The sequence below is a fragment of the Thermobia domestica genome, chromosome 2, assembly GCF_964235325.1.
Source record: "Thermobia domestica chromosome 2, izTheDome1.hap1.1, whole genome shotgun sequence".
Classification (NCBI taxonomy): domain Eukaryota; kingdom Metazoa; phylum Arthropoda; class Insecta; order Zygentoma; family Lepismatidae; genus Thermobia; species Thermobia domestica.
The window spans coordinates 292,061,110-292,077,701 of NC_137455.1; the positions used below are offsets into that span (position 1 = coordinate 292,061,110).

Below are 16,592 nucleotides of genomic sequence, written 5' to 3' on the forward strand. Positions count from 1 at the left end.
GGTGAATGGTGTCCTTGGTTGGATCCCAGCTCGCGCCAAGTGAACTTTGTGGTATGCAAACACCGTGTGCGTGGGTTTCTGTTCCGTTTTCCGTTTCCTTCCACTTCATTCATTCCCTATTTCATTCATTCTCATCATCATCGTCTCCTTTAGCCTAGCCGGCATAAGCGAGGGACGTTAAAATTAAAGATTTCATTTCATTATTTTACGCTATATCTAATTAAAATGCTATGTAGCGTAGTTCGTCTTGCTATGACATAACGAAATACTTCAGTATTAGTTACTCCTTAGTATGTGGCGTGGATATTGTGTATCATTAATTTCTATTTACAGAATAACTAGTTTTTTCTCAAATACTACACATGAGAATTTATACTAATTCGTATTTTGTTCAACTCGATGAGCTCAATTAATTAGTATATATCCAGGGGTGTATCCAAGGGGGGCTATAGCCCTCCTTGACGCTTAAGTATACACTGGATAAAATGGACTTCAGTCCTATTTTACACTGTATAAAGCGGCAATATGGTTTAGCCCCTCCCTTGATCATATCCTGGATCCGCCACTTTAGGTATCTCATTTTCGATTTTTCCCAGTCAGACCTTCCTAATATTGTGTGATTTGTTTAGGGGAAAAAGTAACCTAGAGTACTTTCGTTTGAATAGCTTATACTTCACAGTTCTTTTTTCCCTTTGTTTTCATGCGAATAAAAAAAATCTATAATAAAAGCGTATACTATTAAAAGAATGTAAACAAAGCATTCCGTCTGTCATAAAAGTGGCATACCTATTAACCTTCACTTGAGAAGAGAAACTCTTGATTTCTTGTGGGAAAGCCGATGTAAGTTTCTTTCTTCCCCCGCCCTCGTCTCCTTAATTATCAATTGCAGTTAGAATATACTTAACCCCTTTTAATGAGTATCATAAAAACAACAGCTTGTTTGCAGATAACGATCCATAGTGCGCGAAAAACAGTCAATGAATTCTCACTTACTCTTGTTACACCTACGCCATCTACCTGCATAGCGTATCAGTAGTATTCATTACTATGCAAAGCACTTAAAATAGAGTAAGAAAGTATTGAATAAAAATTAATCAGAAGCGAAAATATAATCACATAGATTTCCCCCATTCTTTTTTCCATGTACATATATTTTACCTTCCTTCCTTTCAAAAACATTGGATGAAGTAGAAGCAATTTGTTTCCATGTTTTATATATCGTCGTCTGAGATTCAATACCGGGTAAGCAACATTTCACCAATTTTACTGGAGACAAAAATAAATAAATTAATTAATTAATAACTGTACTCAATATATATGCGGTGTTACTTTGAGGGAATAACATAACCATTTGTCTTGATATAAGTGTACTACTTAACCAGATTGTGCGTCATCCTATACTGATTCTAATAGTATCAAAAACTCAAATTCGCCAAAATTGGAGATCGCGGTGTGAGACGAATATATATAGGGAGTTTCAAAACAACGACGACAACGTTTGGGAGGTGATTCCTGACACCAACATGAGACATAAAAGTGGCATACCAACCTGGGTGCATAGACCAACCTGGGTGCACAAATTCTTCCTTTCGAAGTTATAGGCTGCCAAAAACATGAAAAAATGAATGTTAAAGATCCATTGCTCCAAAACTATGAGACCTACCGTAGTCGGGTCAAGATTTCACTTAGGAACTAATACGTGCGCTATCCAAAAATACATGTTACGGAATCTTAAGGTACACACGGAATATTTTTTATAGAGGCGGTTTGGCTACAGGCATATAATTTGAAGTACTCACCAACCACCTCTAAAAATTATTGTGGAAGTGCCGCAGGATTGTGAAACTTGGATATTTGGGTAGAGCACATATTAACTCCTAAATGAAGTTTTGACCCGACTATTGCAAGTCCCATTGTTTTAGAGCTATGGACCTTTAAAGTTATTTTTTTTTCATGTTTTCTGCAGCCTATAGCTCCGAAACCCAGGTTGGCCTATACTTTTTGTTTCTTATCTTGGTGTCAGGAATCACATCCCAAATATTAATTATATATATATATATATATATATATATATATAGATGGTGATCAGAAAAATGGAAACACCTGTAGTTGGCAACACGTCAGATGTATGGGTTGGCAGTGGTGTCAGATTTTCAAAGAGAGCAAATTGTTGGTGCGCGGTTATGTGGAGTGAGTGTGACGGCAGTGGCTACTGTGTTAGGTGTGTCGCGTGGGACAGTATCGAAGGTGATGACGACCTACACAACACACGGGAAAACCACATCGGGGAAGCGGAACAGTGGGCGGAAGAAAATCATGAGTGACAGGTCACGCGGGGTATTAAAGCGCATTGTCACGCAGAACCGTCGTGCCACTGCAGAGCAAGTGGCGGAAGAACTCAATCAGCACCTCCCCTACCCTGTTTCGACAATCACAGTCCGCCGTGAATTACATGACATGAACTTACGGGGTCGTGTTGCACGGGCCAAACAGCTCATCAGGGACCATAACGCTTTCGCACGCCGCAAATGGTGCCGCGACCATGCATCTTGGACCGTTGAAGACTGCAAACGTGTGATATGGTCGGATGAGTCATCCTTCACTTTATTCCCAACCACGGGCCGTGTTTATGTGCGGAGAACGCCCAAAGAAGCTTATGATCTGCAGTGTCTCCGCCCAACTGTGGAACATGGCGGCGGCTCGATGATGCTGTGGGCCACCATATCATGGTTTTCATTGGATCCTGTCGTCACACTTAGCGGACGAATCACTTCCAACGATTATGTCGCAATTTTAGGAGACCACTTGCATTCTATGGTCCGGTTGTTGTTCCCGGACAATGACGCCATCTTCCAGGATGACAATGCACCCATTCACACAGCTGACGTTGTTGCAGCGTCGTTTGAGGAACATCGGGATGAAGTTCAACACCTCCCCTGGCCCGCCCAATCCCCAGATCTCAACATAATTGAACATCTGGGGTCTGTCTTGGAAACACGACTGCGGCGACGATTTCCACCTCCATTCTCTCTCACAGAACTGGCCGATGCCCTGCACGAGGAATGGTGTAAAATTCCACTTGCTACCATTCACGACCTCTATGCCTCCATCCCACGTCGCATCAAGGCTGTTCTGAAGGCGAAAGGTGGCCCGACACCATATTAATCTGGTAAGTTGCAATTTCGTTCAGGTGTTTCCATTTTTCTGATCACCATATATATATATATATATATATATATATATATATATATATATATATATATATATATATATATATATATATATATATGCTTGTATATTTTGTCGAGACACGTTTCTTGCCTACTAGACTTATCCAAACATTTATATACAAAAGGTCATTGACGTGATCTGTTTATTTTACCTTTATATTTTGTTTAATCAGTGTAACATGTTTTTTTCTTTCTGTTTTTTGCAGTTACATGAGTCTGTGGCGAGGACGAAAGATGAATATCAGAAATGTCTGGAACTGTATAAACTGACTAGGACGAAGTTTGAAGATCATTACATAAAATGTAAGTGTGTTTGGTGTACATTGTAACATTTCTAAATGTATATTTACGATCTAGTAATTGATGAACGAGAATAAGTGTAACATTTTCTGTCCTTGAAGGGGCAAATATTAACTCAATGTGGCCAATCACTTAATAAATAAGATAACGTGTATTTACAGTTTTTGAATATAAATCCGTGAGTTTATCTTGAGTTAGCGAGAAAATCTAATCGCTGAGTGCTTAAGAATAAAGAATTTTATGTTGTATAAACACAATTTTAACCTTTTATTGTACTTAAAAAAACTTTTGCACTCATGTGCTTTCGGTTCCATTTTCTTATCCGCAAAGGCCGTATGTATAATATGGTGGCGAACGGCATATACTGTGTGAGGATTCATCGTGCCAGATATTCTATGCGGTAGCGATTTCATCATGGAACAGATGGAATAGTCTTGTTTCCCTTCCTTTTGTGTATCTCCAAGCAGGCCGGTAGCCAGCCCCAAAATTTTAGGGGGGGGGGCGATCCAACCACGTTATAGTTCATCACCATATTATAGTTCATTTGCAAGCCTACCGTGAAAATTGTAGGGGGGCAGCAAAAATTTAGGGGGGCGTCCCCCCTAGACCCCACTGGATACGGGCCTGTCTTCCTTTCTTCCTTCCAATTATCGCAAATAAAGGATGAAAAAGGCTAAAGAAAAATAAAATGCGATGATGATAGCCCGTTTCGGTTAAAGTCTTCAGATGCCGAAACTGAAGAGGCGGATCTGAGCAATAAACAAAAAAAAAAAAAAAAAAAAAAAAAAAAAAAAAAAAAAAAAAGGCGCGTAGAAGAACGATTCATTGAATTTCACATTCTCCTCCCTTCCCCCCACCATAGTACCACGTTATATACACACCATTTTCTTCAGTATTGTCCGTAAAACAAACCACAACAAGAATTATGATTTTACATGAATTCAGTGAAAAGATATCTTATGAAACCTCCAGAAAGTAAATATAATTTTCGTTAAAAAGAAAAGACTAAAAAAATTGATCAGCTTTGCTCCTCCCCTATTTCACACACAAAACCAACAAGTACTTTTACATGGTATTAGCGTGTAGTGGACTACTTCATTGTTTCGCATACCAATTTTTATGACTGTACCCTCAAGGGGAGAGGAGGTGCCCCCCCAAAAATAACTGATGATATGGAACAAAAAACACGGATTTTACCCTGCCTTCCCTCCACTGTGGTAACTTCCACATACATAAAACGCATATTCTTGGGAAGCTTCATCTTTCGTGACTACATTAATACCAAAATTATCATCGTGCCTTAATTAGGAGCTGAGTTATGAAGGTTTAAAGCTATGATACAGAGTTGCGTCAGTAGGCGTTTAAAGGTTAAGTGAAATTGTGTCCTATTTGTTCATTGGTACCTATGATAATGTTCTGTTATTTTAAATGGCAGGTCTATTCCTTACCTTACAGAATTAGAAACAAAAATAAAAAAATACACTAGGCATTTTCTAAGTAGTCACCATAATTCTACGAAACAGTTAACTGAGTAGTTCATCAAGTAATAAATTGTCATATATGTCATGTTCGTTTTGTTACTAAAAAGGCATTTGGAAGTTTCAAAATTCAGTGATAATTTTTAATGTAAATAGTGATGAATAGTTCCAATACCATTTTAATCGAAGTACTGCGTAAAGACATTGATTACACAAGCTTATCACTATTGCTATGAGATATTTAAAAATAATGAGAATGTAAAAGCAAACAAAAAAAAAAAAAAACATCGGTTAATGCCATTTTTAAAAAAGCAAAAGCAGGCATTGGATTATCGAAGACGTAGAGATGGTAGCAAGTCAATGAACAAGAGCAATTACATTGAACTGTTGAATTTGATTGTAAGATTTAATTAGAAAATCACAAACAATTTGTTGAACGCAGGTACGTACCTTTGCTACAACTTCCAATATAACTTAAAATGGCCTAAGTAGCTCTGTAGCAGAAGAAATATTTCACGACATAAGGCATGCATTTTTCAATTCTCCCTTTGTTGCAATATTACTTCAAAAAATAACAGGCGTATCAACTACATTGTTACGGATGGAAAAATCTTACATGTTGCTGGAAATCGATCAGCCTCAGTATTGGCCGAACATGTGTATAAATAAAATGAAGTCTTTAATATTCCACGATTATGTCATTTAGGCTAAAGAAGACCAATGGTTATGAAATAATTTGTGGAATGATAATGTAGGAGAACACGGGATGACTCCGAGAAAACCCATGAACATAGTGTTTCCCAAAAGTAGTTATATTTATGAATGAAAGAAGGCGCATACCTCAATCACCTTGCTAATGGCATAATGAAAACTTACATCAGCGTATACTTCAATCGTCTTACTAATGGCATAATGGAAACTTTCTTTAACGTATACTTCAGTTCTCTTGATACTGGCATAATGGAAACTTCCATTAGCGTATACTTCAGTCATTTTCCTAGTGGCAAAATTAAAACTTTCGTTAGCGACTACTTCACTGTCTGTGTCAAGTTAATAAACGGAATAGTTATCATTCAGCATAATTTTTTACGTTTACATAAAAAGATTGTTTATCTCAATTTTCTCGAGAACTGAATCAGGACTTCCATCTCTCTGTATCATTTTGTACTGCTAAATTAGATCTATCAATCGATATTTTGTTCATCTTTGGACATTTTTTTTTTCGTTAAACACTAATAATATTGTAGAAAAAATCATATTACTTCCTTTTGTATAATGAATATTTATTGTTTTATTTTTTTATTGGGCTTCCACTAAAAATTCATGACATCTGATTAGGGTTGCCAAGTCTGGAAAATAAAAAAAAAAAAAACGACACTCGCTCAAAATTCCCTATGATACAGGTCTAAGTGTGAAGTATCTGTGGTCGATCCATCCATGGGAAGGAAATGTACTATCGTGAACAAAAGCGCATTAGCACCTGTATTCTGCATATCCTTAGTACAATCACTAATAAGCTTATAGATACATTGTGTTATAAATGAGAAACTAAAATCGGCATTGATCATTTATTGTATTTACCAGTAATTGCCACTTCTCTAAAATTATTTAAAGAGATGAACAAAAGTATATTAATCTTTATACGTGACAATTTTGGATTTGGAAAATTAAATTCTTTTTTCATTCTTAATAAATGTATAAAATTCCTTACAAGTAAATTTCAAATTTTCTCTGATGCAGTCCCTGTCATCTAAAATTATCTAAACAGATGAACAAAATGTATTAATCGTTGATAGATGGTGAAAGGTGCCAATATTGGATTTGCAGAGTGAAAGTTACTTTTTAAATCGATACTTCGAACTAGATACAAATTTGAAAAAAAAAAAAAAAAAGTCATAAAGGGGCTGGTAAAAAGTTTGCACCGGTCACCGTCTTTAATCAAAATAACAGCAATATTTCCGGCCAGGCCGGTGAAAAACCGGCCACTTGGCTACCCTATATTTGATTCAACACAACTGAAGTAAAGAACTTCGTTAAGTCTTCGATTATTATTTCTGGATGGTATTAATAATGCGTAAACGTGTTTTACTGTTTTAAGTTTGGTACTTAAACCGAAATTTGATAATTTTGTCACGCTATAAATCGGGCATATTTTAAATTCATTCTGTTCTGAATTAATCCAATTTTAATGCGATAGAATTAGAATTTTATAATCAATAATAAATAATAAATAACGTGGAAGTCGTAGAAACAAACTTTTAATAACCTTTATCTGCAATACTAATGTGTTACATCAAGTACCGGGCCGAAACTTGGGGGTTTGGACGCCGTAGACACCAGAATCAATGCATACAAGTATAACTATACTAATTGCTTATTTTTTTATTTGCATTACTAAAAAAATGCTGGCGAAATAGTATATACTTTGTTTGGTTGGTTTTGAAATGTGTTTGCTCTATAAGAAGCTAAATTTCAATCCTTCAATTTTCTAGCGGTTACAAATTTTATTTTGAATGAACCATTGAGTGAGTGATTTACAGCTTTGACCTGTGGATACAAATCCAAGAAATGGTTCGAATCCCACCATGTATTGTAAACGGACGTTAAATGCTAATCAACCAATAATATTTATGATCCGTTTGGTAAAGATATTAAGCATTTTTCATAGAAGAAAATATCCAAACTGCATTGAGTTGTAACAGTAAACACACACACACACACACCCGAAAAAGGAAGAAAGCGATTCGAATAATATATAATTGCGTGTGTGTGTGTGTATATGTGAAGAGCTATTCCGAAAAGCAGTTAACTAAATGGCAGTCATGTGTATCGAGTATTTAAAAAAAAAAAAAAAAATCGCGTGTGATTGCCTCACGCACAGGTCAATTTCGACACGTAACCACGGCAATTCATCCGATTTTTCTCTCACAGTGACAGTAGTCGTGCTGTTTGTGGACTATCGTAAACTTTCTATCTTGGTCGAGGTCAAGGTTATGTCACGCTTTGGCCTTTGTTTACATGGCATTCAAAGCGAATGCACTTCGTATCCTTCTCGACATCTTGTACGTAACTAGCATTTCGGCTGTCTTCCGCTTTTTTTTTTATTTTATTTTTTATAACATCAGCCAGGTTCTTTCGTAGTTTATTTAAAGAAGGATTTATCAGCCGATTTATTCTGTAAAGATCCTTAGTCTTCGAGAAACGTGCGTCTTTTAACGCAGATTAGGCCTAGCTTAAGGAAAGAATTCCTGTATTTTACAAATGGATACTCACATGTCAGATTGATTTATTTATGAATATAGTTCGTGACACAGCAACTAGATGTTTTTAAAGTATTCAGGTTTACTTTATGACCACCACCAGAAACACTCGAAGAAGTTAAATTTTTGTTCATGACATCGCTATATCCTTTGGATACGTAGTACCTTAAGATTCAAAACTGAGTTAAGCATAAAGTCAACTTTATGATATACTAGCCGAAATGCTCGGTTTTTGCACGGAAAGAGTAAAGTTTATTGTTTTGAACTCCCTTCATCTCCTTAAAATACGAATTTCAATCAAAGTGTAATGAAAACACAATTCAATCCAAGTGTTGTATATAATTATACAATCCAACCATTTCCTATATGTTCGTTATTTTATAAATAGAATGTGGGAAGTTAAAATACTAGAAACGATTTTTTCTTTCTTTTTCTTTCTTTTTTTTTAATGGGTATATGTTTAATATTTAGTGTAAAAACCAAGTTTCATCATCCAACATAAAGGATTCGTGCGGCTTTGTTGTTGGCATGCATTCTTCTCCCTTAGGATATGCATTGAGACAAATTGCCTTAGAAAGCAGAAGGGTGCTAAGTGCCACTTTCCTTGATTTCCAACTAACGAGGGAAGGGCGTGATGTCACTCAGAGATAATTGCACCAAACTAGGTGTAGGAGTAGGTAATGGAAATAGAAAAGAGCGCGTGGAAGCATTCGTTTCGCAGGCGTTCGGTAGGGACGTACGCAGGGGGTGGGTCCTGGGGGTCCGGACCCCCCGAAATTTCTATCTTTGTGTAAATTTAGCCTAACTTTAGGGGTGATTTTAGGAATTTTAATATAAAATACCCTCATATTGAGTTTGGACCCCTCCCGAAATAAATTCCTGCGTACGCTACCGAATCAGAAATAATGGGCCCTACAGCTTTGGAGAAGTATGACCTGTCAATCAGACATTGATGGGATGGAGCTGTTGCTCGTTGTTATGACCAATGCAGAATAAGTTAAATAAAGTAGATTGAGAACAGAAAACTGAGCTGAACAGAAAATGCACCAATGTCCACCCTCAATCCCACCAGGCGAATGCCGGGATCCTAAATCTATCAACTGCCCTGCCCTTGCCGTTACCAATTGGATATGCATCACTAGTTAGCTTAATGAAATTATATTTTAAAAAAAAGAAAAAAAAAAGAAAAAAAGAAAATATATACAGAAATTAATCGTGTGTGTTGCCAGAAGTTTTCCAGGAAAGATGTCGAAATGAAGTTGCTGTATTTCTTCACACTATAAGATGCTGTCAGTACGCAAGTGTTAAATTTTTGAACCCACCAATATTAACTGATTTAATTTGTATGGTGTTTGATATCTACGATGTGGCGCCCCTAAACTATTGTGTGTTTGTGAGGGGAATTTAAATATACACTTCCGGATTAGTGATGTTTAAAATGGGAACGACTGCGGACGGCCGTAACAAAATCAATCGTTTGAATACATACAATTCATTAACACAACTATGTTAACGCAAAGGATAACGGAAATATTTGAATTTGTTCTACTCACCACTAGCAAGCAGCAAAATGTATTGGACAGAAACACCCTCGTAACAACTCCGTTCAAGACTCCAAATATAACTCACGCATGTTTCACAAACACTGTACTTTAATAGTGTGAACACAAAATGAGCATGAGCGTTTCACTTCTGTTGTCTAGCACACATGAGACAGAACGTCTTCACTGTCTTCTACACACTTGCCATGTTCGTCAAGTTAGCTTCCAAATTGGTCTGAACAAGATTAGAAAATACCGTAGTAGGCTTTAATATACCGTATAGTGAGTTACATTTTTTTTTTTTTTTTTTTACAATGAAACTGTTAACATAAACATTAAAGAATATAACAGGCACACATAGTACCACAAACTGTATTCAAAGAATAGATACGCTTAAAAAAAAAGTTCACTCTGGAACAGATGAGACTACTTTTTAAAAAAATTATTTCAATTCCTCTTTATAGAGATAAGGTGGGTAATGGCAAGGGCAGTTGATAATTTAGTATCCCGGCATTCACCTGGTGGGGCTGAGGGTTGACATTGGCAATTTTCTGTTCAGCTCATATTTTCTGTTTTCATTCTACTTTATTTAACTACTACTACATTGGTCGCAAGAGCGAGTAAAGGCTCCGTCCCATCAATATCTGATTAACAGGCCGTACTTCTTCTGAATTGTAGGGCCCATTATTTCTAATACCGAACGCCTGCGAAACGAATGCTTCCACACGTTCTTTTCTATTCCCATTACCTATTCCTACACCAAATTTAGTGCAATTATCTCTGACATCGCGCACTTCCCTTGTAAGTGCATATCGTGACTACTCATTTCATGTTTAATGTTGTGCAGAAAGGAGACAAGTAGCAGGAGACAACATGAAAGTTCTGCAGTGAAAACTGAATTCTAGAAGAAAGAAAGAATCGAAATTAGACTAATTAGTGTTTCACTCGTTTATATGCTCTCCTGACAAATTTGCATTTTGGCGCTTATCACCTTTCTGCTTTCTGGGGGCGATATGTCTAAGGGGGAGGCCCGTATCCACGGGGGTCTGGGGGCCGCCCACGTAAATTTTTACTGTCCTCCTAAAATTTTCACGGTAGTCTTGTAAATGAACTATAATATGGTGATGAACTATAATATGGTTGGATCGGGTCTCCCTAGCTTCTACCAGGCTACTTCTACATTTTTGGACTGGCTATGGGCCTAAAACTGTTGGTTGGAAAATACCAGATTTCACCAGGCTTCTAAAACTAGCAATAAGACATGATTCTCATGGGTTGCATCAGGGTTGCCAGGCAGTCTTTTCTTAAATTGTCACAAGTGTTTTCTCTGTTACGAGAGTGATCGACCACCGTGATCAGTTGAACGTTATTTCAAGCAGAGGTGTAATTTGGGAAGGGCAGAGGCAGTTGGCCCCCGAGTTCGAGACTACATGCTTTTTTTGTTTAAAAAAATGTGTAATAATATACTGATAAAAAATGTGAAACTGTTGTCATTGAACAATCTTTCCCCTCCCATGGCAAAATCTGAAATGACACTGATGCTTTCAAGACAGTCGGGAATTAAAAAAAATAATAATAAAAAAAACAAGGTAACGTGTTTATTATGATTAATATTTCGGTAAGGTCATATAGAATCTGTTAGATAAAAATTAGAATTTTCAGATATTAAAATGTACACTGCATAGATTTTGGACAGAAAACAGTTTTAGAATAATAGATAATTATCTGGAGTATTATCATCTTCATTTTTAAGCATCTGAAAATTGTAGTCCGAAATAGGGAAACTGTAATTTTATTACCAATTTACATGGAAATTATTAGCACTCAATAACAACAACAGTTGGAAGTAAGTGAAGGAAACGTCTTCCTTGGCTTATGTTTAAAAATGTCATCTCCTACATGTCTTAATATAACTTAGGAAAACCGTGGAAATATCTCAATCAATATGGCCAGCCATAAGATTCGAAACCAGTACTGCTTAATTGCGAATCAAGAAACCTAACTACCGGCATATGACCAATTAAAGTTATTACAAATGAAGGTGGAAGTAAATTTACTAAATTTAATTGCAGCTGAAAAAGTATTTCTTTGAATTTTGGCAGATAATTTTTAAATGTCAAAGCTTCAGATATATCACTGTCTGATTGAGATTTTCATCGCACTGAAAGTGACTATTGTCGTCTCGTATTCACATTACTTCGTGACACCTACGCAAGTTAAAGCATCTATAGTCATGTTAGCCCATTAAGTATGAGCGATGACGTCCCTCGGCGATCACACTATCCAGGGAATTGGAGAGGAAGATAGGAGAGAAGGAAGGAACCATTATGTTAGGTACTAGCCCAGCATTTAACTGGTGTGAATAAGGAAAATCCAGGAAAGCCTCACTCAGAATGGCTAGCTTGAAAAACTTTTAAACTTTTTCGACTGAGTGTACCCATCTAATTTTATTAATGGAAATATACAATACGACAGATATATACTATATTTCTAGCTACAAATTCAATGAACACTGTGTACTACCAATCGGATATTTTGTTTTTGTTAACTAATTATGATATGACTGATGGACGGTACAAAACTATATATATATATATATATAATATCAGAATTATTTTGCATTTTTTATTTTGTTGCAGCGGGTCGAAGTGGTCGTAAATTGGATGATGTGAGAGAGAAATATCAGAAAGCATGTCGTAAGCTCCACCTCACCCACAACGAGTATGTTCTTCTCTTATGTGAGGCCACAGAGTACGAAAGAGATTTCCGCACTGTTCTTCTTCCTGGGCTGCTGGAATATCAACAGGGAGTGCAGGAGGAAATGATTGAGCGATGGTATGTACAGTACCTTTCCTACACCTGTATACCTATTTAGTATTAATAATTATTTTGAAACTTTTACTGGTACTATTGTGATCTACTATGTTTGTGTGTGTGTCATATATACAGGATGGACACAAATTCACTTTCCCCAAAACAATATTTCATCACATATTGGAGAAAGCGACTCCGTCCCCATCCTGTATATAAGCAGTTGCTGGTTATAGATAGAAAATAGATACATATTTTAATAATAGTCACATTTAGTGGCTGAAAGGAAATGAAATTTCAGTGTGAATTCGTGAATTCAATAAATGATTATTTATTTATGCATACATTACATACATACGCGATTACATATTATTTTCAATCTTGTCTCTATTTCTGTTACGGGCGCGGAGTAGGAACAATGTTGTGGCTTCATATGTTAATTATTGGTGTGCAGTGAATAATGCATATCCAAGCGTTACGATGCCGTTCCGGGCCAGGTAGTCGTTGACCATGAAGCAGGTGTAGCTTGATCCATGTCATGATGTAGGTTCGAATTGGCGGCAATATCTGGCCTCACTCGATTGACCCTTCCCTTCAACCTTTTCAGCACTTATACGTAGAAACCACCCGTTGGCAGACTGTCACTCAAGTTCAAATTCGTGGGATCACACCATTGGCGTAAGAAGACAATGAGCGTGGACTTGGTCTTCGACCTCCTCATTCGAGTCTTTTCTGGTGAAGGGACATGGGTGTAGCCAAGGGGGGGCATTGGGGCAGGCCCCCCAAATGGTTTCCTGCCCCCCCAAATGACCAGCTTTTATAACATCATAGAAAAATTATCTCGCTTCATTCATTTAAAAGTAACAAAGTGTATTGACAATTAATAATTTATGGTAAAATAGTATGGAGAAATATTTTTTCCATACCGATCGAAAAATAGTATAGTATCTCTTCCTTATACCGATCGAAAAATAGGATACCTTTCGTGACAGCAGATTACACAGTTTACTGCGATTTATATTTGACAGTTTGAAGCCAAACGTTTTAACAAGGTACTACAAATACAGCCATAAAACAAAGGTACTAAACTGATTTGTAAGTACATTATATTTTTATATGCTTTAACAAGTGTTTTAAAAGACACAGAGGATGGAAAATTTGGTGAGAAACAATGCCTTTATTCAATTTGGATTTCATTCGCTCTCTCTCTTATTTCTACTCAGTGTAATAAAATATATATATATATATATATATATATATATATTTTGTCACGAATAATAAATACATATTTTTGTCAGGAAACCGTAAAGAAATTAAGTGAAATTTCAAAGAAAATCAATCTTGTGTTGATAGGTTCTGTATACAAGGTCTTAAATTTAAATATAAAGGTAACCAAGAAAAGTTTTGTTACTTTTTCACCCACCACATTCGAACATCGATATGTCACCTAACCTGGAAGATCAAAAATAGTCCCCATCAGCATCGACGACCTTCTGAAAACGTTCTGGAAGGCCATGGAATCCATCGCGGTAGAACTTGGTGGGCCGTGAAACGAAGAAAGTATCAGGTGCATTTTGGACTTTTACTAGGGATTTGAACTGGCGTCCTCTAAGGCGATTGTCCAAAGAATGGAACAGGTGATAATCGGACGGTGCAATACCCGGGGAATATAGTGGTTGCAATATTGTTTCCCATCCAAGGCGGAAAATGGTGTCCTGAGTCATCCTAGCCATGTGGGACTTAGCGTTGTCCCGTAAACGAGGACCCATTTGCAATTCAGAAGTGATGGCTCCAGAGTTTTGAGGTTTTGTTGAGCACAGCTCAACTGCTGACACTACACAGTTGCATTGATACTCTGACCAGCTGGTAGCAGTTCCCGATGCACGATGAACCAAACACACAGAAGGACCTTCTTCTAGTACAGTGCTGGTTTCGGCTGTTTTGAAACGGTTCATGGGATGCTAACCAATGATGATGGCGTCGTGGAGCTTCGTATAGGACACACTTTATCATATGTCAACGCCCTGTCCAGAAATGGCTCCGAAACAGTAAATAAACGCAGGCGACTTCCGCGTTGCCTTCTGCCCCGGAGTCAAAATATGAGAGAGCCATCGATCCAACTTGTAGTGCTTCACAAGTTGATGGATGTGCTGCCGAATGGTTTCTCCACACACTGAATTGTAGTCCCAGTTCCTCTTTGTACATGTGTTGGTATTCTGGCACGTGGTGTTTTCGAGTGTTTCGTCATCGTCCTTAAACTTGTTAAACTATCGCTGCAATGTCCGCGTCGTCACAACACCCTCACCAAAGGCTTGGCATATCTTCTGTCCCCCTACAGCGGCGTTTGACCTCCATTTGAACTCGTTTAGCATACATGCTCTTATGACGCTCTGTGGATGGCCCATGTTCCCTCTGTCTTTACGCAAGTTCACTTTGTGTCTGAATTGCCATAACCAGGTAGTATGTTGGATGTACCCACACCAACAACTGACGTTCGCCTTATCTCCACTCGCCTTATCTCCACACGGTGTGAGGTCCAATAGAACACAGACCTCCACGGAAAGGGACAGAACTTTCTGGGTTACCTTTATAGTTATGCACAAAAGTATAGTGTTTGGTCCCGGGCAGTAGTTCATGATTAAGCATAATAAAAACTATCTTGGATATAATTTATGGATAATAATAATAATAATAATAATAATAATAATAATAATAATAATAATAATAATAAGAAGAAGAAGAAGAAGAAGAAGAAGAAAAAGCTAAAATGGTGTTTTTAGTTTTCCGGAAGGAAACCAAAATTTTCCTTTCTTTCAGGCCTCAAAAACACTAGCAGCAACACACGTTTCCTTTTCCTTTTTTTTTTTTTTTTGCTTTGTACATTGTAGCTGCCCCTTCCCCCTCAAAAACGACGGGCCCTCCCTACACAAACCTGCTGGCTACACCCCTGTGAAGGGATGCTGCTGTGTGCCATTCGGGACTTTGGCGTTTTGTCTCTGTGTCGTACACACTCACGTTTCATCGCTGGTTATCAAGACTCAGGGTCTGTTTGAACGTGCTGCAAAAGATCTCAAACAAGCACATGATTTTGGCTTTGGTCGTCTATCAAAACTTTTGGAACGAGCTTGACACAGAATTTTCTCATCTGCAAATCCCGGTAATTGTATGCACAGTCATTTTGTCAATTTCTATGCGATCACTCGAACACTTAACCGCCGGTCTGAGTTCAACTCATCACGCACACGTTGAACATTGTCATTGATTCTGCTCGTGGATGGGCGTTCTGCGCGGAGTTCACCTCTCACATTCTCTCGACCGTCTTTGAAACACTTATTTCATCTTAAAACAGCAGCTGGGGGGCGCGGTGGCTCAGTGGTAGAACGTTCACCTCCGGTGCTTGGGGTCCCTGGTTCGATCCCAGCTCGCGTCGTGTGGACTTTGTGGTGGACAAACACCGTGCTCGCGGGTTTTCTCGGGGTTCTCCCGTTTCCTCCCACTTTCTTCATTCCACCATTTCACTCATCTCGCATCATCACCGTCTCCTTTAGCCTAACCGGCATAAGCGTGAGACGTAAAACTTAAAAAAAAATCAGCAGCTTTTGATAGGTTTCACTGTCGAACGCGTGCTGGATCATGGTCAACATCTCCATAGCCGATTATCCGAGTCCCAAACAGAATTAATGGCGTAGCACTGTTCGATAGAGTTGCATTTTTAACCTTCAACCGAGCCTATATGATAGGCAATCACGCGGAAGCTCGTAAGCGATTTATGCTAGGTGTGTTTTGAAGTTTACTTCCCCCTCCATTGAGCCCGCTTGTTGCCAGCGTACTGCGACATACAGCGGCGTCAGAAAGAAAAAGTCTCTACTTTTTGCACAGATTTTATAAATTGGTAAGTAGGTGAAGACAATGAATTGAATATGCTGTTATATCTTATCACCTCTTTTAAATAAGATCAATGCAAATACGATA

General features: G+C 37.7%; 1 protein-coding gene across 3 annotated transcripts in view; it reads left to right on the top strand.

Annotated features, from left to right (window-relative positions):
* Positions 1-16,592, top strand: part of FER (tyrosine-protein kinase Fer) — a 285,225-nt gene that overhangs the window by 206,796 nt on the left and 61,837 nt on the right. For all 3 annotated transcript variants that reach the window (XM_081748883.1, XM_081748884.1, XM_081748885.1), the window contains exons 4-5: positions 3,437-3,533; positions 12,449-12,644. In XM_081748883.1, the coding sequence (XP_081605009.1) occupies positions 3,437-3,533; positions 12,449-12,644 (293 nt within the window). The remainder of the gene's footprint in view (positions 1-3,436; positions 3,534-12,448; positions 12,645-16,592) is intronic.